Source organism: Heloderma suspectum, chromosome 9 (genome assembly GCF_057233095.1).
Source record: "Heloderma suspectum isolate Gila_16-S chromosome 9, 16-S_ref, whole genome shotgun sequence".
NCBI classification, from domain to species: Eukaryota; Metazoa; Chordata; class Lepidosauria; order Squamata; family Helodermatidae; genus Heloderma; species Heloderma suspectum.
The window spans coordinates 26,766,771-26,790,943 of NC_139466.1; the positions used below are offsets into that span (position 1 = coordinate 26,766,771).

Sequence of the window (24,173 nt, forward strand, 5' to 3'; positions counted from 1 at the left end):
AGAAGGGTTAGGCAACCTGGTGCCCTCCAGATGTTTTTGGCCACAACTGCCACAATCTCTGACCATTGGCCATGCTGGCTGGGCTTATGGTAATTGTAGTCCCAAACATCTGGAGGGCACCAGGTTGCCCACGCCAGCTTTCTGCATCATGCACTCTGGTGTTAACATTAAAGAGCTGGTGTTAACCTTTAAAGCCCTAAATGGTGTGGGATCAGGGTACCTAAAAGACCATCTCCTTCTGATGATCCTGCCCACACTTTAAGAGCTGCTTCAGAGGTTCTATCATCTGCCCACCGGTAAGATCAGTTAGGCCGGTGAGCACAAGAGACAGTGCCTTCCCAGTGGTGGCCCTTTTGGAACTCCCTTCCTATTGACTAATGCCTTGCTCCTTCAGTGCAGGCATTTAAGCAAGGCTTGAAGCCATTTCTCTTCACAAATGCCTTCAACTAAGGCTGTAAGTGGTTTAGCCAGCACAGCTTTCACTAGCAGTGTACATCTTTCTACCCATCGGATCCGCGTCATTTCTTTTGCTATATGCTGCTTTGTGAGGGCATCAGCTTATAAAGACTTGGAAGTAAATTAAGAAATAAATAGATGGATGGATGGATGGATGGATGGATGGATGGATGGATGGATGGACGGACAGACAGACACACAGACACACAGACAGATAGATGACATTTGGAACTATGATTCACAGGAAAGGATGGACTGGCGGAATTCATAACCTAGGAGACGCATTGCCTTTGAGTCTCTAGCTTCCAGGTTGGAGCTGCTGAGAAGCTCCACACCTTTGTGGAAACCGCTCTGTCCTTGGCATGCCTCTGACTCGGAGGCCTGCTGGGCTGGGGCCTCTGGGTAGGCACCGCAATCTTCCACTAGAGCAGAAGTCCTTGGACTATATAGGAGGCCTTGTGTGTCCAGAACAGCCTGCAGAGCCACAGTGTTGAGGGGAATATCAGTCCCAGAAGAAGAAGGCCACTCCACCTGCCCACCTTCACTGCATGTTTCGCACATCAGTCCCCAGGACTCTGTCTCCGAGCCATGAGGACGAAGCCCTGCTGATGAAGGAGATGGATGTTTAGAAGATTCGAAGAGCTCCAGAGAAGTTCTATAGCTCCTGTCTGTTGGATATTCATCCCTCACCAGTCCTCCTGATGAGAGGGAGTCTACAATGGCAATCGACAAAAGGGAGGAGCCCTCATCGCCTGAATGGCTCTGATCAAAACCATTGGCACAGTAGTCGCTCCATCCCCGAGCACAGCAGCCACCTGGATCTAACCGGATCCAGCATCCTTCCTGCTCTGTTGGCATCTTGTCATTATCAGAGGGCAACCCCACCATTGCGAGGGAAGCCCTGGGACCATCTTCCAAGGGAAGGACAGATCTCAAAGCCGGAGGATTCACATTCAGAAATGTCTGTGGGCAATGAGCAGATCATCAGTCCTATATAAATGCTCTCCCGCTCCAAACATAAACCTCAAACATTTGAACCTAAAAATTGGAGTCTGAATGTTTGCTTTTTCCCTCCTCCCTCCCAATCCCTTTTCCTTTTGTGTCATGTCTTAAGAACATCAGAAGAGCCATGCTGGATCAGACCAAGGGTCCATCTAGTCCAGCATTCTGTTCACACAGTGGCCAACCAGCTACCCACAGGAAACCCACAAGCAAGGCATGAGCGCAACAGCACCCCCCCCATCCATGTTCCCCAGTAACTGGTGTACTGCCTCTGGTACTGGAGCCATCAAGACTAGTAGCCATCGATAGCCTTCTCCTCCAGGAATTTGTCTAACCCCCTTTTAAAGCCATCCAAATTGGTGGCCATCACTACATCCTGTGGGAGCAAGTTCCATAGTTTAACTATGCGTTGTGTGAAGAAGGACTTCCTTTTATCTGTCTGGAATCTCCCACCAATCAGCTTCATAGGATGACCCTAGGTTCTAGTATTCTAAGAGAGGGAGAAAAATGTCTCCTTATCCCCATTCACCACAGCATGCATCATTTTGTACACCTCTATCATGTCTCCCCTTGCCCTCCTTTTTTCCAAGCTAAACAATCCCAGCTGTTGTAACTTTCTCTCATAGGGGAGATGCTCCGGACCCTTGATTGTTTTAGGCCCCATCTACACCAGGCTTTTACTCCAGGGAGGGTGCGAGTCGAGGTCCCTCATGATGGATGATACAGTCGTGACTTCACAGCCATCCGTGGTTTTTGCCCAGAAAAAGCAGAATTCCAAGGAGTCGTTCTACTGTGATTTTGGGGGGTTGCTGTGGGTTCCCCCGCGGTTGCGGGCCGTCTGTTCCTTCCCCGAACTGACTTTGCATCTTACAGTGGGCGTGTTGTAGGTGTGCATAGTGCCTGCATCACACTATGATGCCCCTTTGTTCCCCCATCCCTTTGCAGCTGCGCAGTTACAGAGGCACAGAGGGGCGTTTTCATTTATTTAATCACACTTTCGCACATTTTTTTGCAGCTTTGTATCTTCACAATGGTTACTTTTGGACTCAGTATCCAAGGACTGGGGAGGGTCTTGGGGAAGGAACAACATCGCTCCGGGCACCATTTCGGAGTAATGGGTAGGCATGCAGTGCTCACACTTGTGAGTGTGAACCATCGTGAGAGTCTCAGGCTGGGGAACTGACAAACTGACAGTGCGGAAATGAAGGAGCACAAAACACCCAATTCTTACCTAAAACAGGGTCAGAAAGACACAGCAGAGCCCTTGAAATATAAAATAGCCACTGAAGTGTCACACCCCCGCACTCATGGGACTGCCCAGCTGCGCATTTCAGTATAATGGCAAAAAAAAAGGGCACGGCGAGTCTCTTAGGGAAGCACACAGTACCTTGCGAGTGTATCACAGGGCATGCAGATTCAAAGCCGCATTGCTGTGCAGTTGCGATGGGGTGGGGGGGTCAAAGTAGTGCCATATAGATGTGTGTGTGTGTGTGTGTGTGTGTGTGTGTGTATATATATATATATATATATATATATATATATATATATATATTAGGTGTCGTGACCAGAACTGTACACAATATTCCAAGTGTGGTCGCACCATTGATTTGTATAGGGGCAGTATGATATTGGCAGTTTTATTCTCAATTCCTTTTCTAATTATGCCTAACATGGAGTTTGGGTTGTAAGCCTAAGGGCAGGGACTGTCTTATTTTTAGTCTTTGAAAGCCACTGTAGGAGTCTTTTTTTGGCTGAAGAGCGGAGCAAAAAGTACTGTAAATAAACAAACATGGCTCATCACAGCTTCATTCTGGTGTATGTGTAAGCTGATCCCTAGCAAGGTTTGAAACTGTTTTAAAACTGTAGTGTGCACAGGACACTGGTGTCCTTGGTAGGAATGGGTGTGAATTTTGTTTGGTTTGGGGTTTTCTTTTTCTTTTATAAGAACTTACAAAAATTTGCAAATTTCTCCATAGAAGTAATGGAGAGAATTTCAGATTTTTAAAAAATGTGAACGTGGGAGAAGGCATGCTTTTATATACCAGCTGCAGGGGAGCATGGGCACGAAGGTGTTATTGCACTCATGTCCTACTTGTGGCCTTCCCACAGGCAGCTGGTTGACCACTGTGTGAACAGAATGCTGGACTAGAAAGGACCTTGGTCTAATCTAGCATGGCTCTTCTTTATGTTCTTATGAAACTGGCAGTTATGCCCATCCAGGCGGTGGGGCTGAAAGCGGAGCTCTTAAAGGTCTGCGTTTGAATCTCTATGTATTCAGCTATGTGTTGTAGTGCTGAATTGGGGTTGTCATTTCTTTTCCCTGACAGGATCTTTAATAGCTATATGGCAAGCAGGTACAACATGGTCCTCTCCATGCTGTGGAAAACTGTGCCTATTGAATTTGGCCAGTGCAGATGGGTGAGAATTTCATTTCGTTTGTCATTTGATAAGAACTTACCAAAATTTGCAATTTTCTTCAGAAACACAGGACAGAAAGAACTTGAGGTTTAAGAAATCTGAACGGGGGAGAAAGTGAAATTGACCTGTTCATCTCTTCCTAGTCTTTGGGGAGACACACAAGGGCTTTCTTCACACAAAGCTTTCATCTTGGGATTGAGATTGCTCCCTCACTTTACAGGACCCTCCAGGGCGTCTCCTGCACTAAATTCCCTTTGTTCCATTTTTTAAGTAGATCACAGATAATGAGCTATCAAATTACCCCATTGTATTCCACTTGAGTTTCCTCCATGAAAAGAGCATAAACAGAAGAGGCCCAAGATCAGTGAAAGATAATGGAAGACTCAGATACGGGAAGGAGGAGGGGGAAAGGGGCGGGGGGAAAGGAAGCACTTGAAAAAGGGAGTCGTCGTGATCCTGCATTTAAAATGGAAGCAGAAAGCCCTGTTTTAAATGCAGGATTTTAGGCTGGTGTAGAGATGCCCAAGATGTCCATGCAAGAGAGCTCACTCAAGGCATACGCTGCATATCACCATCAACCAGGGTTCAAGAAACCCAGGCACTTCAACAAATAGGGGCACAGTTGTCACTGCTTGTGCCAAATAAAAAGAATCAGCTTCCACTCACCAGTGATTTGGGGACCTCCATTTCCGATGAGCTTGGATGCACATAGTCCTTAAAGAAAGCCCTCCCAACTGCACCCAACAGGATGAGTCCAAACAGGATGACAGACACCATAACCAAGACAGACCAGTAGTCACCTGAAAAGGGCAAGAGCAATGGATGGTAAATGGAGTGGGGAAGGTGTGACTGACTGGAAGCTTACGGTGTTCATACTTCCACTTATTTACAAACTAGTGAACAGACCCGGCTTTGCATGGGGTGGAATATCCTATAGTTTGATACAGTGAAGCCTTCAAGCAAACTTACACAACCGTCAGAGTTAGACACGTTGACCCCGCCCCATCTGAGTGAAGCCATGCCTGTTGGCACCCCTGGGCACGGCCCCTGCCCTGTAGCCCCCATGACGGTGAGATCTGTCCACTCCGTCCCTTTGAGGGGTGGCTGCCCCATAGCAGAGGAGAGGATGCAAGCATAGAACTCTGTCCCTCAGGCTATTAATCTCCCCTGGCTTCAAACTGTGTGGACTGCAAAGTGATGTGCTGGTTAGGGAAGTCTTCCCCTAGTGGCTGAAGATGTTAATGCATTAATTGATTGTTAATTAATTAATGCATTTTAAAAACAAAATAACCCCAAGGTACACACAGCCCTAGGGTCCCTTTAATATGCATGCCAGGTTTTAGGTTTCACAGTCTTAGTGCTATGGTACTGCTGGATAGATGGACAGACGGACACACATCCCACATCCTCTTTTATTATGAAGGATATACGAGCTGAGCATAAGTTATTTCTCCAGGAAATACTGCTCCCCCATCAGATTGCAGGGGGGGAGCCTTGCACCCTAATAATGTTCCAGAGTTCTGTCTGGCTTCCTCGCCTGCACTGTGAGTCTTGTCTGCCTCAAACTACTGAAATGCTTTGCATCTACACAGAGATCTCCATGAACATATTCCTTAGGGGAGCTGGGCAACATGCCTCATGGAAGAGACTATTGAGTCATTGCTTTGGTCTTGCAAAAGCCAGCCATCCCCGGCCGTTGCTGCAGATCACTCAACAAAAGGCAATCTGCCAGGCTAAACTTGTCCAAACAAAGTTGGCTTCCTTAGCAGTCTCTCTTTTTTGCAACCCCAAGGACAGGGTGGGGTGGGGTGGGGGCATTCTTCATGGATCTTCCTTGAAGGATCATTTTTATGCCCAGCAAATGGCGTGGAACAGCTAATCATGTGTGTGCAAGCATACACACACATGCACCGGTTTAGATCGAAATGCATAGTCCTCAAAGGCTAGCTTCATTATTTTGGCACCTGAGGCAAAGGACAAGCAAACCCACAAGCACCCCTGCCCACTCCCTGACAGCAAAAATACAACAATAAGAAATGAAATAATGGACGACTTTCTGCCCTTTCATGACACCCCGAATCGACTGCATGAGGTGGCTGCCTCATTCTGCCTCATGGTAGGGCTGGGCTGGCCCCAATACCATTGCACCAGCCTTCCCCAACTTAGTGCCCTCCAGAAGGTCTTGGACCACAACTCCAGTATCCCCCAGCCAGCATGGCTGTCCAGGGTTGCTGGGAGTTGTAGTCCGAGACATATGGAGGGCACCAGGTTGGGGAACCTGTTTATTGAGCATTTTACACTTTTTCAGTACAAACAAACAAATACAGGACACCGCACATGCATGCGCCTGTTCTCTCCACCCCATCCCGGATCTCTGCTCCCCATCTCCTTCTGCCAACCAAAACCATTTCTGGATCCAGAAGGATATTATGCTTATTATTTAAGTATTACATGTATATCCCACCTCTCCTGCAAGGAGTTAAGAACATAAGAACACAAGAAGAGGCATGCTGGATCTGACCAAGGGTCCATCTAATCCAGCATTCTTTTCACACAGAGGCCAACCAACTATCAACCAGGACCCCACAAGCAGGACTAGCACTATTCGTCTCATGTCCCCCAACAACCAGGTCCATAGCAAGCCTAAAGTTTTGCAGGGGGGGGGGGAGAGAAAAAAAAGTAGTGGGGCAGTTTATCTGGTTTGCCGGCCTTTTAAAGACAAAACTGTAAACTGTTCTTTAATTATTTGTTTGTAAAAAAAAATAGTGGGGGGCATGGTCACTCTAGCTCACCTCTGTCTACAGGCCCACCAACCACTGCTAAGTTGCTGGGGAGTTCAAGCTGGGATACACAGTTTCCCACCCCAAATTTTATCCTCACAACAACCCTGTGAGGTATGTTAGGCTGAGTGAGGAACTGAACCTGAGTTTCCAGATCCAGCTGACACTCTAACCCAGCCTTCCTCAACCTCCAGATGTGTTGGGTTACAACTCCCATCAGCCCCCAGGATTATGGGAGCTGTAGTCCAACACATCTGGAGAGCACCCAGTTGGAGGAGGGTGCTCTAACCACTCCACCGCACTGCTCTCATATGTTTCAGTTCAGGCATACTTCCACTATCCCTTGTGGAATAGCACAAATTTGCAATTCACCTACACACAAACACACCTCCTCCCCCAAAACCTGACCCAGAGGGAAAAAACAGCAGTAGCAGTGACCCCAGTCTCTCTCACCTGCCGGGCCACTGGGCATCCTGATACACCGTACAGCCTCCTTGGCCAGTTGGCTAGTGACTTTAGCTTCGACGCAGTAATTGGCGTTTGGTTTGACATCTTCAAACGTGTGGTTCATTAGGTTTCTATGCATCTTGGGGAGAAAGAAGCATAGGCTGTCAGCATGGTCTCATGTACTTGGAAACAGCAAGAAACAACAGCACAGCACCACTTTAATCATCCACTTCTTCCTGGAAGCCTTTAGCCAGAGCTGTATGTAAGTGAAACACTCCTACATTGATGTTGCATTTCCCATATGATGAACACCCAGCGCTGTGGATACACCTGTGGGAGTGAGATATAAAGACGACCAAGGGAAATTTACTAGTGACTGTTTAATGTCAAGTTGTTCAAGCAGATTTAGATAGTGCAGGTAAAAACTGTTTGTTGTATTTAGCATTTCTAATGTTTGAGGGTTTTTAAAATATATTTTCTGTAACCACATGTTATTATTTTAAATTTATTTAAGATGTCAACGTATTTACTTGTATTCAGTCCATGGTGTGTTGTGTTTGTTGCATGCTGTATAGCTTCTATACAGGCATGTTTTTAAACTTGTATACTTTGTTATGTTGCAGGCAGTGCCTTGAAGGCGACTTTTCTCTGAAACATCAGGTGGGCAGAGCACACAATAAACAGGTACTGTTGTGACTTCGTCACTTTTTTCTCTTAGGGCGTCTCTACACCTCCAGTTTATTGCACATTCATGATTGACCACTCACTGAATTGTGCGGGTCCATTACATGACATTGTAATCGTCCAGTCATTATCCCACCATTTCCACCCATCTATCCTATGTTTTTCTCAAACAGAAAAAATGTGGTATTTTCCCAAATATGCGCAAATGGAGCGCCATGACCTCCCCATGTATTTCTCCCCTAACATGAATGAACCGATGTGTGCTGGTGGCTGTGGGTGGTTGTTTTGGGTTGTTGGGGGAGTGGTCATGATGGCAAAGGAGGTGATGATGGGATGTGGGGTGTATCACAAATTGCCTGTGCCATTTGGGGTCCTCACCATTTTTGGCCTGCAGCGTTCTGAACAAGGCAGCAGAACGGCAGGTTGGCAGAGCAGCAGGTCAGCAGAGCGGCGTGCTGGCCTTCTGACCTGCCGGGATGCCCCCCTGCTGTGCATTCCCAGCGAGTAAAGGGCTGAGTAAATGGCAGAGATTGTCAAAAACACTGAATAGGGAGGTGCGGGGGAGAGGTGGGAAGATTGGGGGGGGCTGTCTGTGTGTCAGTTCCCATCCACCAGTAACGTGCAAGGGGAGGGAAAAGGGCAGGAACCAGGGAGGAATTATTGCTACACCCTGAGTAATGCTTCTTCGCAGAAAGGTGGCGATGCCTCTGAGTGGCATCACCACCCCGGTGAGAAGGAAAGAAATGAAAAGTAATGCGATGGGGACAGCCATCTAAAGAGAACGACCCAGTCCTGCAATGATACTGGATGAGGAAAGAACCAGCACTGATGCAGAATCCTCTGCCTGTGTGATGGAGCCCTTAGTGGCCAGGCTAATACGGAAACTGTATGCCACCATGTAACCATAACCTATTGTCTTGGCACAGTGTTCTCCAACCCACGTCTTCCAGATGTGCTGTACTTCAACTCCCATAATCCACAGCATGTCCAGTAGCCTGCTGTCTGGGGATGATGGAAGTTATAGTCATTTCATTTCATTCATGACATTTCTACACTGCCTAATAGCCAAAGCTCTCTGGGTGGTTTACAATACAATATAACAGTATAAATCTCTCTCTCTCACTCTCACTCTCTCTCTCTCTTTATTTCATTTTTATACTTCCCAATAGCTGATGCTGTCTGGGTGGTTCACAAAATTAAAACCACAAAAATACAACAGAAAATACAATATAAAATATAATAAATTAAAATTACAGAATAAAAATACAAAGAGTAAAACCTTGAAATTTTAAACACAATAGCAGATTTAAGACTGCAGAGCTAAAAAAAAACCTGGAATGCTAAAATGCTAAAATTCCTGGGAAAATAAAAACCTTTCTAGGGAGTTGGTTCCATAACCATGGTGCCACAGCAGAAAATGCATTTTTCCTGGTAGCCACCTGCCTTACCTCTTTTGGCAGGGGCTCCTGGAGAAGGACCCCTGAAGATGATCTAAGGCTCCAGGCAGGTACATATGGGAGGAGGCGATCCTTCAGATAACAGAATACAAAACCAATGTACAAAAATATAAGAAGTTTAAACAACAGTAAATCCCAAGACCAATTAAAAACCTTATCATACGCTATCAAATGCCTGGTAGTAGAGGAAAGTCTTAACCTGGCGCTGAAAAGATGATAATGTTGGCGCCAGGTGGGTCTCCCTTGGGAGAGAGTTCCATAATCAGGGAGCTACCACTGAGAAGGCCCTCTTCCTTGTTGACATCTTCTGAGCCTCCCTCAAAGGAAGCACTTGGAGCAGGGCCTCGGATGATGAGCATAGTCTATGGGTAGGTTTGTAGTGGGAGAGGCGCTCCATCAGGTATTGTGATCCAACACATCTGGAGGGCACTGGGTTGGGGAAGTCTGCCTCAGCAATTGGCCATTCTCCTTCCATTCACAAGATGTTGATTTGGAGGTGCTTCTGGTCTACTGGACCATCACACTAACCCATTCGGTACAATCTGCCCCATTCAGGGGAATGGACTGGAGTGGGGGAGCAGAATTCAACTTGCAACAGAGAAAAAAAAACCCACACCAACTTAAGTCAGTAAGTATATTTTTACCCACCAGTGTTTTCTGGATGTCTCCACCTTCTCCGCGGAGGGTGGTCAGGATCTTCAGAGATGACATGTAAGCATAGGTTTCCTTCAGTGGAGTGTGGGGCAGAGAGATGGACACAGTGAGGTTGTGGTCCCCAGCAGCCAGAGACAGAATAAGGGGACCCACAACAGCTAAGGAGAGGGAGGGAGAGAAGAGAGACGGTGTTCACAGTTTTCCCTTTCACCCATCAGTATCCCCAGTAGATTTGGTAAACCAAATCCTTCCCCTCCTTTTAGTTTTACAGATTCTTCTGAATGTCAGAACCAAACTAGACATTACGTGAAATACATGTTTGCATTTAACTCATCTGGGTAATTACAGGGCCAGCCCTACCATTAGGCAGAGGGTGTCATGAACAGGCAGCAAATTGTTACTTTATATTATTGTCGTTGTAATTGTTGTTGTTGATGATGATGATGATGATGATGATGATAATAATAATAATAATAAAAAATTAATAATACATCATCATTACCACCATGGCAGGGATGCTTGTGGGACTTCCTATCTGAGGTGTCAACATAACTTGGCTGGCCTTGGGTACTGTGTATCTTGACTGAGAGTGGGTCATGGGGAGCATTCGATGCTCTCCCTCAGGCAAAAAGTGTCTCAGGCCAGCCCTGGCTGTTGTTTTCTTTTTTAAAAAAAGTGAGGGAAGCAGATGGTAAGAGGTGGGAGTCTTGATCAGGATTGAGGGGTTGAGACTGCAGGGGGCATGGGGTGGGGGGTGGAGATGCTTAACAGTTTATTTCCCTTTCTCCCTGCTGTGACCTTCACAAAAATCACACCCACCCATGCCAAGTTGCTCATTGAAGTGGGCAGAAATTGCTAATGACCAATCACCAGGCACCATAACAGTCAGCTCCATCCATTGAGAGGCATTGTGGTGTAGTGCTCAGAGTGTGAGACTGGGACTCGGGAGGGCTGGGTTCTAGTCCCCACGCAGCCAAGAGGCTCACAGGGTGACTTTGGGTCAGTCACTAACTCTCAGCCTAACCTACCTCATAGAGTTGTTGCGATAAAATGGAGAGGAAGAGAACTATGTAAGCCTTGGGCTCCTTGCAAGAAGAAAAAAGGAGAGATATAAATGTAGTAGTAGTAGTAGGTGGAATAATAATAATAATAATAATAATAATAATAATAATAATACACAGCTGTGTGAAGTACTTCCTTTTGTCTGAATCTCCTGCTAAACAATTTAATTCTGGTATTGCTCTAGGACTGTGAGAGAGGGAGGAATACTTTTCTTTCTCTCTCTATCCATATCACACCTCAGGGGCATTGCTAAGCACTTAAAAGGTTTACAGCCCAGGCACATAGAACACATTCCATAGAACACATGGAAAATAGATTCAGGGCCAGGCCTAGCAATGCCCCAGCCACACATAGCTTTTTAAGCCCTTATGTGCCCCCACTTAGTTATCTTTTTTCTGGTTCACTAATCTATGGCCCAGTCTATCACCCATTCACTATATTCCCCAGTACATCTTTCCTAGAACATTTTATGTTTTTATTTATTAAATTTATTAATCGCCCAACTGACTGGTCACCCAGCCACTCTGGGCGATGTACAACATACAATAAAACAGTTTAAAACAATAAATTTCTACAATAAAAACATTTTCTAAAATACCCTAACCCACCCCAAATGCCTGCCTGAACAACCACGTTTTTAATGCACGGCGGAAGCTCATTAAAGAGGGGACATGACGGAGTTCCCTAGGGAAGGAGTTCCACAGAGTGGGGGCCACCACAGAAAGGGCCTTCTCCTTCGTCCCCACCAGTCTAGCTGTCCTGGCTGATGGGACAGACAGAAGGCCATCCGAGGCTGATCTTGTTAAGCGGCCTGTCTGGTGTTGCTGGAGGCGCTCCTTAAAATAGGCTGGGCCAGAACCATATACGGTTTTAAAGGTCAAAACCAACACCTTGAATTTGGCCCAGAAAACAACTGGTAACCAGTGCAACTCCTTTAGCACTGGAGTGATGTGATCTTGCATAACATAAACATAGAACATAAGAAGAGCCCTGCTGCATCAGACCAAAGGCCTTTCTAGTCCAGCGTTCTGTCCCCACAGTAGCCAACCACGTGCCCCAATGGGAAGCTCACAAGTAGGACATGAGCGCAATAGCACCTTTCCACTCATGTTTCCCAGCAACTAATATTCAAAGGTCTACTGATTCTGATCCTGGAGGTTATAGGTAGCCCTCACGACTAGTATCCATGGATAGCCATCTCCTCCATGAATTTGTCTGATCCCCTTTTAAAGCTGTTCAAGCTGGCAGCCACCACAACATCTTCAGGAAGCGATTCCCATACTTGAACTATACGCTGCATGAAGAAGTCCTTCCTGAATCTTTCCTGACTCTCCCATCGTTCACCTTCATGGGATCAGACTGAATTCGACTTTTATGAGAGAGGGAGAAAAATGTCTCCCCCTACCCACTTTACTCACTTTGTCCACACCATACATCATTTTATACACAAGAATTGATGCTTTCGAACTGTGGTGCTGGAGAAGACTCTTACGAGTCCCCTGGACTGCAAGGAGGTCAAATCAGTCCATACTAAAGGAAATCAACCCTGAGTGCTCATTGGAAGGACAGATAATGAAGCTGAAGCTCCAATATTTTGGCCAACTAATGCGAAGAGAAAACTCTCTGGAAAAGACCCTGATGCTGGGAAAGACTGAAGGCAAAAGGAGAAGGGGACGGCAGAGGATGAGATGGCTAGATAGCATCACTGATGCAATGAATATGAACTTGAGCACACTCCGGGAGAGAGCGCAGGACAGGAAGGCCTGGCGTGCTATGGTCCATGGGGTCACGAAGAGTCGGACACGACTGAACAACTGAACAACAACAACTCATATGGTCCCTACTCATTAGTGGTCTGCTCTGTTCCCACTCTCGAATTCTTTGCAGAAAAGGTTTCCTTACTATCTTTGTACAGCTGCAGCCTGTTTGAATTGGCCCATTCAGACAACCTGGATCCATCCCGGGCTCTCACCCTGGCTTGGTAAGTGCTGAATAAATGTGACAAATGAAGACGGCAGCTCTGGGTCTGTCTTAGATGGTTTCCTCGGCAGGATGTTTCTTTGATCCACTCAGGATAAGATCTGTTACTTAGAAGCAAAAGACGCAATATTGCAGTGAGATCTCCCTTTTTAGCATTCATATCACCCTACCCAACAAGGGAGCCTCTGGTTCAGGATTTCCGGGGGCAATGCAATGACCAGGGCCGGCCCTATCATTAGGTAGAGTGAAGCACCGCCTCAGGCAGCAGATGCTGAGGGATAGGGAATGGCAGTGAGGTGTTGGAAGACTGAGCTGTGTATGCCACTCAGCCTGCCCTGTACCCCCTAAGCTAGCCTGCTGCCTCAGGTGCGATGAAAAACGCTGTCCCATTTGCAGTGTTGAAGTAAGATTCAATGCCAGTCTAGTCCAGTTAGCTTCTGTACATGGAATGGGGGTCATCATCTTGTCTTTTGACTCAGGCAGCAAAATGTCTTGGCAGCTGTAGGAATGACCCAGTTTTTAAGAAGGTAGTAGCTAGGGATGACAGAGAAATCTGCAGCAGAATCAAATGAGGTCAGTATCATATGAATCTGACCAATGGATTCTGCAGTGGACTGGCTTTTCCTGAGTCGCACGGATTCCACGGACTTGCAGACTCGGTTTTTTACTCTGCAGAATTTTATGCAAATTCAGTCATAGAAAAAGATGTAAACTGGCCCAGAATGTGCATCTCCCCCTCAAGGTAAAGCATGAACATGAAAATGAACATGGGGGGGGGATTTGCACATTTTCACAAGTGCAGATTTGCACAAGTGCGGATTTGCGCAAATTTGGAAACTGGAAAAAAAATCCAATTCCGCCAATGTGTGCACGATGGAACGAATGGCACCTGACAATCCACAAAACACAGACAGAATGGAATTTACAAAATCCGTACATCCCTAGTCACAGCCAGGGTGGGACCAACGGGGGCACCACCATGTCTAGAGCACTGATTCAGTCTAGGAATTTTTCAGAAAACTGGGGGGGGGGGGTGATCTTTAAAAATAATATTACAACGTTCATTTCAGGAAGAAGGGTGTGTTTTTAGAATGGGAAATTGGTTATATAAATACATAAATGGCAGTGGGCACACCCTTGTAAGCAATAGCACTCCAAATTCTACCCACCTGACACATTCATTCATTTCATTTATTATATTTCTATACTGCCCCATAGCTGAAGTTCTCTGGGTGGTTCACAAAAATTAAAAACCATTAAAATACATTATATAAAATATAAAAACCATTCACATAATGACATAAAGCGAATAATACACACAAGGACAACATATATCTAAAACCATTTAAAGCAATCACGCAGAGACAATCAAGGGACTCATATGCTGCCGAATGCCTGAGAGAAGAGGGCAGTTTTAACCTGGTGCAGAAAAGATGACAATGTTGGCACCAGGTGGGCCTCATCAGGGAGATTATTGCATAAATGGAGAGTCACCACCAAAAACATCCTCTCTCTTGTTGCCGCCCTCCAAGCCTCCCTCGGAGGAGGCTCCCAGAGAAGGGCCTTCGATGCAGAGCATAGAGTATGGCTCACTTCATTCTGGGAGAGGCATTCCAGTTTAGGTGATCCTTCAAATAACATAGACACAAACCATTTAAGAGTTTAAAGTTTACCACTCGCACTTCAAATTGGACCTGCAAATTCTGCACATTCTGCTCCCCCCATCAAAGATTCCCTGTAGCTCAGGGTAAGAACATAAAAACACAGTGTAAGAACTTGCTGGATCAGATCAAAGCTCTATCTACCCCGGGGTGGGCAGAAAGTAGATCTCCAGATGTTTTGGACTTCAGTTCCTACTATTCCTGACCATTTGCCATGACAGCAGGCTCTGGGAGTTGAAGTCCAAAACATCTGGACTTCTGCACACTCCTGCCTAGTCCAGCATTTTGTTTGCACAGTGGCGCACCAGATGCCCACAGGAAGGCTGCAAGCAAGATGTGAATGCCACAGAGGACTGGGCCGAGACATTTTGCTGCATGAGGACAAGGACAAGGACAAGATGGTGCCTGCCTACGAAAGCCAACCAGACTGGCAGTTGAATTTTATTTCAACACCAATGACAGGACAACATTCACCATCAGAGGACAGCAGGCTAGGCTGGAAGGTGAAGGGCAGGCCATGTGGCAAACAAAACTCTATCCTCCAACACATTACTCCTTCCCCCTAGCATTTGCTGCCGGAGGCAGGCACCTCCCTCTCCCTAATGAAAGAGCCGGCCATGGTGTAACAACACCTTCCTGCTCATGTTCCCCAGCTGCTGGTATACAGAAGCATCCAGCCTCTGATATTGGAGGTAATATATAGCCATCATGACTAGTAGCCATTGATAGCCTTATCCTTAGAATGTGTCTTTTAAAGCCATCCAGGTTGGTGGCCATCACTACATCTTACAGTAGCAAGTTCCACAGTTTATGCACTATTTGTAGAACTAGTTTAATTATTGCTATCACCTTTGCCAAGTGAGGCTAAAATAAAGTCCCCTTTAGCTATTAGGACTGACATCCACTGGCGCCAATTGAGGCTTCCCTTGAAATGCAAATAGCTTCCGAGAGGCTATCTGTGTCAGGATTGTGGCAGGGAGAGAAAGAATTACATTTCCTCTCTCTACCCTCAGGGGCCAGAAGTTGTTTAGCTCCCCCCTCCCCCCACCGCTGCTATTTACATAACAAATAGAAAAGATGCACTTAATTGCATTCACATAATTGAATTGACATCATGTCACATTGACTTTGGTTCTCAGAGTTGACGATACTGGGCTAGACAGCTGATAAGACAGCTTCGTATGTCAAATGACGCAGGAGTGAAAAACATGTGGCCCTCTAGGTGAAGCTGCAGTGCTTTGCCATGCACATATTACACCTGTGCTAAAGGATCTATCCTGGGCGTCAGTCTGCTACTGACCTAGGTTTAAGGCAGGGCTGGCGTCAAGGGCAGTCATAGTTGGGCCCCTGCCAAGGGCCCACATCCCAGCAGGGGCCCACCAACAAAAGCCCCCAACCCCATACTTGCTCCTCCTCCTCTTCACCACTGAAACCTGCTTGTTCACATACCTCTCACTCTGGCCCAGACAAAAGTGGTGGTGAGAAAGCGGAGCAGTATATGCCACAGCCTACTTGCTCCTTGGGTCTCTGCCTGTCAAGCAGGCAAGCGGCAGCAATGATGAGAAAGAGGATGAGCAGCAAGAGCAACTAGTGACAATGGTGGTGAGAAGGTAAACTCACTGAAGGAGGGGTCTCACGGAGGCGTCTTGCCCAAGAACCCTCCAAAACCTGGAGCCCGGACTAGTTTAAGGTGTTGGTACTAGCATACACCCCTTCATGGATCACTGCCTTGTTGTGGAGAAGGGGCTTGCATAACTCAGTGAAGCCATAAGCTATGCCGTGCAGGGCCACCCAAGACGGACAGGTCATGGTGGAGAGTTCTGACAAAATGTGGTCCACTGGAGCAGGAAATGGCAACCCACTCCAGTATTCTTGCCAAGAAAATCCCATGGAACGTATCACAAGGCTAAAAGAGATGACGCCGGAAGATGAGCCCCTCAGGTCAGAAGGTGTCCAATATACTACTGGGGAAGAGCAGAGGGAATTTCCAAGTAGCGCCAGAAAGAGTGAAGCGGCTGGGCCAAAGCCCACACTCAGCTGTGGCTGTGTCTGGTGGTGAAAAGAAAGTCCAATGCTGTAAAGAACAATATTGTTTAGGAACCTGGAATGTCAGATCAATGAATCAAGGTAAGCTGGAGGTGGTCAAACATGAGATGGCAAGACTGAACATCGACATCTTGGGAATCAGCGAACTAAAATGGATAAGCATGGGCAAATTTAATTCAGGTGACCATTATATCTACTACTGTGGGCAAGAATCCCTTAGAAGAAATGGAGTAGCACTCATAGTCAACAAAAGGGTGGGAAAAGCAGTACTGGGGTACAATCTCAAAAACGATAGAATGATCTCAGTACGAATCCAAGGCAAACCATTCAACATCACAGTAATTCAAGTCTATGCCCCAACCACTGAGGCCGAAGAAGCTGAGGTTGATCGGTTCTATGAAGACCTACAACACCTTCTAGAACTAACACCAAAAAAAGATGTCCTCTTCATCATAGGGGATTGGAATGCTAAAGTCGGAAGTCAAGAAATCACCGGGATAACAGGCAGGCATGGCCTTGGTGTACAAAATGAAGCAGGACAAAGGCTAATAGAGTTTTGCCAAGAGAACATGCTGATCATAGCAAACACTCTTTTCCAACAGCACAAGAGGCGACTCTACACATGGACATCACCAGATGGTCAATATCGAAAACAGACTGATTATGTACTTTGCAGCCAAAGATGAAGAGGCTCTATACAGTCAGTAAAAACAAGACCTGGAGCTGACTGTGGCTCAGATCATGAGCTGCTTCTTGCAAAATTTCAGCTGAAATTGAAGAACGTAGGGAAAACCACTAAACCATTCAGGTATGACCTAAATCATATCCCTTATGAATATACAGTGGAGGTGATGAATAGATTTAAGGGATTAGAACTGATAGATAGAGTGCCTGAGGAACTATGGACGGAGGTCCATAACATTGTTCAGGAGGCAGCAACTCAATCCATCCCAAAGAAAAAGAAATGCAAGAAAGCCAAGTGGCTGTCTGATGAGGCTTTACAAGTAGCTGAGGAAAGAAAGGGAAGCGAAAAGCAAGGGAGAAAGGAGAAGATATATCCAACTGAATGCAGAGTTCCAGAGAATAGCAAGGAGAGACAGGAAGGCCTTCTTAAATGAACAATGCAAAGAAATAGAGAAAAAGAATAGAATGGGAAAGACTAGAGATCTTTACAAGAAAATTGGAGATCTCAAGGGAACATTTTGTGCAAAGATGGGCATGATAAAGGACAAAGAAGGCAGGGACCTAACAGAAGCAGATGAGATTAAGAAGAGGTGGAAAGAATACACAGAAGAACTATACAGGAAAGATCTGAATGTCCCTGATAGCCATGATAGTGCAGTCACTGAACTTGAGCTGGACATCCTAGAGTGTGAAGTCAAGTGGGCCTTAGGAAGCATTAGTAACAACAAAGCTAGCGGAGATGACAGTATTCCAGCTGAGCTATTTAAAATCCTAAAAGATGATGCTGTTAAAGTGCTGCACTCAATATGCCAACACATTTGGAACACTCAGCAGTGGCCACAAGACTGGAAAAGGTCAGTTTACATTCCAGTTCCAAAGAAGGGCAATGCCAAAGAGTGTTCAAACTACCGTGCAATTGCGCTCATTTCACATGCCAGCAAGGTGATGCTCAAAATCCTACGAGCTAGGCTTCAGCAGCATGTGAACCGAGAACTACCGGAAGTATAAGCTAGGTTTTGAAGAGGCAGAGGAACTAGAGATCAAATCACCAACATTTGCTGGATCATGGAGAAAGCAAGAGAATTCCAGAAAAATGTCTATTTCTGCTTCACTGACCACGCTAAAGCCTTTGACTGTGTGGATCACAACAAACTGTGGCAAATTCTGAAAGAGATGGGAGTACCAGACCACCTTACCTGTCTCCTGAGAAACCTGTACAAGGGACAAGAAGCAACAGTAAGAACCGGACATGGAACAACTGATTGGTTCAAAATTGGGAAAGGAGTATGACAAGGCTGCATATTGTCACCCTGCTTATTTAATTTATATGCAGAGTACATCATGAGAAACGCCGGGTTGGATGAATCACAGGTCGGAATTAAGATTGCCGGGAGAATTATCAACAACCTCAGATACGCAGACGATACCACCCTAATGGCAGAAAGCAAAGAGGATCTAAAGAGCCTCTTGTTGAGGGTGAATGTGGAGAGTGCAAAAGCTGGTTTGAAACTCAACATTAAAAAAACCAAGATCATGGCATCTGGCCCCATCACTTCCTGGCATATAGATGGGGAAGAAATGGAAGCAGTGACAGATTTTATTTTCTTGGGCTCCAAGATCACCGCAGACGGTGACTGTAGCCATGAAATTAAAAGACGCTTGCTCCTTGGGAGGAAAGCTAGGGCAAACCTAGACAGCATAGTAAGAAGCAGAGACATCACTTTGCCGACAAAGATTCGTATAATCAAAGCTATGGTTTTCCCAGTAGTAACGTATGGCTGTGAGAGCTGGACTATAAGGAAGGCTGAGCACTGAAGAATTGATGCCTTCGAACTGTGGTGCTGAAGAAGACTCTTACAAGTCCCCTGGACTGCAAGGAGGTCCAATCAGTCAATCCTAAAGGAAATCAACCCTGAGTGCTCATTGGAAGGACAGAGACTGAAGCTGAAGCTCAAATATTTTGGCCACCTAATGTGAAGAGAAAACTCTCTGGAAAAGACCCTGATGCTGGGAAAGATTGAAGGCAAAAGGAGAAGGGGACAGCAGAAGATGAGATGGCTAGATAGCATCAGCGATGCAATGAATATGAATTTGAGCATACGCCGGGAGAGAGCGGAGGACAGGAAGGCCTGGCGTGCTATGGTCCATGAGGTCACAAAGAGTCGGACATGACTTAATGACTGAACAACAACACTAGCATACAAAGCCTAATACAACTCTGGATCAAATTACCTCAAGGAACGTCTCCCCCTATACCAGCCTTGCAGGCCACTGTGATCTTCAGGGAAGGCCCTGTTGTCCATGCCATAGCCTACTGATTTCCATGGCAACACAGAGCTGGGCCTTATCTGTGATGACATCCATGCTGTGGAATGATCTCCCCTCTGAGGTACATTAGGCCTCAACTCTGGCATTGTTGAAAACATATCCATTTACTTTGGCTTTCTCTCAGTTGTGAGCCATCTTTCAACCAACCTCTAATATGATTCCATTGTGTGTACTTTAAAAAAAAATCTTTTTGTATACCGCTTTGGGATTTATTCAAATGAGAAGCGGTATATAACTACTGCTGATAAATAAATAATAAATAAACTCTCAACGTCCCTCAGCCAGCAAAGCCAAGGTTTAGTAATGATGGGAGTTAGAATTCAACATCTGGAGAGCTACAGCTTCCCCATCCCTGAAATAAGGAGCCAGTTCTTGAAAAAGATTAAGTGCCAACAACATACCCATTACTTCTCTCCACCTCGTACTGAGTATTTTCAGTGGAGTCTGGAGCTGGGTGCCACATCAAGAGGGTGTAAAAGTTCTCAGAGATTAGTGTCACATTCCGTGGTAAAAGCAGCAGCATTCCTGAGAACAAAGAACAAAAGAAACCAGATTGAGAACTTTGGAAGGAAAGGGGGAACCCAGATCTGCTTTCATCACCCACAAAGGCTAAAGTCCTAAATGAGTATGGGCTTAGAAGTCAGCAGAGAGGATGGGGTGGAGCAGAGTTTCTACTGTTTCAAACCTCAACTGCTCTCTGGTGAATACTAATGGGTCCTTCACTAGGGTTTTGCCCAAAGTTAATAGGAGCTGGAAATTTGATAAGGAAGAGGTCTCCTATCCTTTAATGGCTGTGGATGTCCCCTTTGTATCTTCTGTTGAACTTTGATTACACATGCATTCCTGTTCCTTCCAGGCATGTAGCTCAGTGACAGAGCACATGCTGTAAATGCAAAAGGTCCCAGGTTCAAACCCCAGCACCCTCAGGCAGGATTGGCAAAGACTCCTATCAGAAACCCTAGAGAGCTGCTTCCAGTCAGTGGGCTGGTTCACACGATCACCCCACCCCACCATGCTTTATTTAAGCCACAGTGGTGGCCATTTTGAATATTCAGCCCCTGGTGGTGGGTTGTCATGGTTTGCTGTGTCATCCAGGCCCGGGCAGCATGGCTTGTTGGAGGGGAAAACAATTCTCCAATAACCCTATAAGAGCCCATGGGTTCTTGGAAGGCCGTTTCCCCCTCCAACAAGCCATAGAGGGGGATGTACGACACAGCCAACCATGGCAACCCACCACCAGGGGCTGGATATTCAAACTGGTCACTGGCACCCACCACAAGCCACCATGGCTTAAATAAGGCACAGGGGGGTGGGGTGATTGTGCGAACCAGCCCACCGACTGGAAGCAGCTCTCTAGGGTTTCTGATAGGAGTCTTTGCCAATCCTGCCTGAGGGTGCTGGGGTTTGAACCTGGGACCTTCTGCACGCACAGCATGTGCTCTGTCACTGAGCTACATGCCTGTATGGAACCCAGTACATGAGTAATTAAAGTTCAACAGACGATACAAAGGGGACATCCACAGCCATTAAAGAACAGGAGACTTCTGGGTTGGATAAGCCACAATGGGCTGTGTTGATCGTGTGAACCAGGTCACTGTGTAGACTAGCATTCACAACCTGGTGCTCTCCAGATTTGTTGGACTCGCATCACCTCTGTGTTCCCCCCATCTGTGTTGACTCACATCATCACCAGCCAACAAACCAATGACCGTATTGTAGTCCAGCAGATATGGAGTGGACCAGGTTGGAGAAGGGTTTTGTAGACACTACTGAGCTAGACTGAGCAATGGTCTGATGTCATATACAACAGTGACCCATCTTTCTAGACATTGGTAAAGTGACAGGTCAATTAACCAGGGTTCTCTATAGCAGGGGCAGGCAGAAGGTACATCTCCAGATTTTTGTTGTTGTTGGACTTCAACTCCCAGCACTGCTGACTGTTGGCCATGTCAGCAGGGGCTTCTGGGAATTGAGGTCCAACACATCTGGACCTACCTTCTGCTCACCCCTGCTCTACAGTGTCCTGACAGGGCCCTGAACCATACCCCTTCAGCAGAGGTTTCTCCTAGTCCAAGGGAAGAGAGGGTTGGGGAGTCAGGAGGTTGGGTTGTTGTTAAAGGGACAATGCACCATTAATTCCACATGTTCCTGAATACAACATGGCCCAAATGGTCAACTGACATGCAGAGCAAAAGGTCTGAAAGGTGCACGTCTGGATGGCTTTCAGGGAACCACTTCACACATTATGGACTTGGAGACCAGAACAGAGGGAGTTCTGAGTAGGCTGAATGTGAACACCTTGAGGTTTTAAGGAGGGTCTCTCTTGGGGGATGTGATGTGGGCTAATAGATCTTCTGGCTTCTATTTACTGTACAAGCTCTGCTTGTATACTTGTAAATAAAACAAGTATTATGTAGACATGTTGAGTCTCCAGTACTCTCTCATCTAAAGGAAACAAAGCCCAGTACAGTTCCTCCTGAAACTTCTCACCATACTGAGAATTGGGGTGAAGTGGGGTGAGTGCACAAGAATGCACAGAACCAAATACAGAGAACAATACATAGGACTGTAGTCAGGGCTGTGTTTACAATGCACAAACACAAAAAGCAGAATTATGCACCAAGGAAATGCTGAGTTTGGGGACTTCTTCTACATGATGACAAAGTAACTTGCATGTATAATTAGGCATAACTTATTCTACAAATCACAGGGAGGGATAAATTGCACTCAGAGCTCCAACACACAATGTCCTCTGACAACTGTAAATCCTCCACACACATGCCCATCTTTGCCCCCCCCTTTTATGAGTCATTCACTCACACACAAACTTCCAAATCTGTTTTCTTAGTTTTGAGGACTAGAAACTTTCTTATTTTTAAACAAGATGAGACTGAAATTTTCAGGATGCCAAGCTCTGCACACAGTACCAATTTCTGCACTTGAGCAAAAACACACAGACTAGGTTCGGACAATCGCAATGGGGAAAGAAGCCATCGTGGCTTCTTCCTCTGTCCCCGTGTATGACAGCCATTTACATAAGCCCCCACGATGCAGGTTGGCATGTTGTGCCAACAACATGCCAACCTGCATCAACCAGGTTGATGGTTGATGGAACAACCTGCAACAACCAGGCAGGCGGTTGGATCAAATTCCGCTGAAATTCCGCAGTTGCATCAAATTCCGCTGAAAGCGCAGGTGGGGTGGGGAGAGAAACAGATTGAAAACATCCAATGGTACTGTAGAAAATGGATTTCTGGGGGTGAAGTTTACACCCAAGGCATTTCAAGCTTGCTGCTCTTTAACTAGGATAATTGACCACCCTTTCAGAAGGAGAAAGAGGAAAATAAATACTCTTATGAAAAGAGTGGTAATACAGCTTTGATAAACAACGGAAAGCTTGAAATGCATTTGGGGTAAACTTCAACAAATAAGCATGGGCTTGGCTCTAGTTCACTGGTGGAGCACGTGCTTTGCATGCAGAAAGTCTCCGGTTCAGTCCCTGGTTTCTCCAGGTAGGGTGGGGAAAAACTTGTGTTTGAAACCCTGGAGAGCTGCTACCAGTAAGTGTAGACCAGCATTCCCCAAACTGGCGCCTGCTGGCTGGGGAATGCTGGGAGTTGTAGTCCAACACATCTGGAGGGCACCAAGTTGGGGAAGGCAATACTGAGCTAGACAGGCCAATGTCTGACCTGGTATAAGGCAGTTCCGTAGCGCAGCTTTCCCTGGACCGGTGCTCTCCAAATGTTTTGGACTACAATTCCCAGAATTCCTGACCCTTAGCTATGCTGGCTGGGGTTGATGAAAGTTGAAGCCTAAAACATCCGGAGGGCACGAGGCTTGGGAAAGCTGCCCTGCGGTCTTCAAACCTGTTTTCTGTGGCACCCATTGAGGTTTTCTTTTTCGCTTTTCTCTGCATAGATGCAATTCTCTTATTTTCTGGAAATTTTCAGTTTCAACCAACTCCATTTAAAACCCCTGAACACGAATTCTGTCTCTGGGCCTATGCTTTTCTTTCTGCCCCTCCACCCACCCAGGAGCCTCAGGCCTCACTTCTGCAGGTGTGATCACCCATTCAGAAAAACAGCTCCAAACTCTCGCCTCCCATCAAGGAATCATTATACTATTGGGCAGCATATAAGTGAAATAAATGAATGTATTTGCTTATTACAAATAGGATTGCCCCACTCCCACCCCCCAAAAAGCCTTGGAAGGACCTTCCTAATCTATGAATATACGAGTTCCTTTGACTCCCCCCCCCCATCTGCACAAGGAAGCATTCTCTCTCAGCACCAGGAAGACGGAAGTGCAGATGGCCTCCCAAAAGACTTAGCCAAGCGTTCCTCACCAACTCAAGAAATGTCTTTTTTTTCTGTCTTTAAGAATATGAAGTCTTACCCTGCTGGAAAAAGTGACCGATAAGGAGCGAAAGAACAGCCCATGATGCCATAGCCATGATTCTTCACTGGGACCCCCAGCTCTACATCCAACTGTCACTGGGCCTCACATTTGAATTC

The 24,173-nt window shown here is 46.2% G+C and overlaps 1 protein-coding gene across 1 annotated transcript; it reads right to left on the reverse strand.

The window, feature by feature from the left end:
* Positions 1-626: 626 nt before the first annotated feature.
* Positions 627-24,173, reverse strand: LOC146338513 (interferon upsilon receptor 1-like). Its single transcript, XM_084813949.1, has 8 exons — positions 24,055-24,173; positions 20,061-20,184; positions 12,863-13,047; positions 9,893-10,056; positions 9,236-9,316; positions 7,110-7,242; positions 4,543-4,676; positions 627-1,419 (listed from the first exon to the last, which is right to left on the reverse strand). Exons 1-8 carry the CDS (start codon positions 24,110-24,112, stop codon positions 688-690), a joined length of 1,611 nt encoding a protein of 536 aa, XP_084670075.1. The 5' UTR covers positions 24,113-24,173; the 3' UTR covers positions 627-687.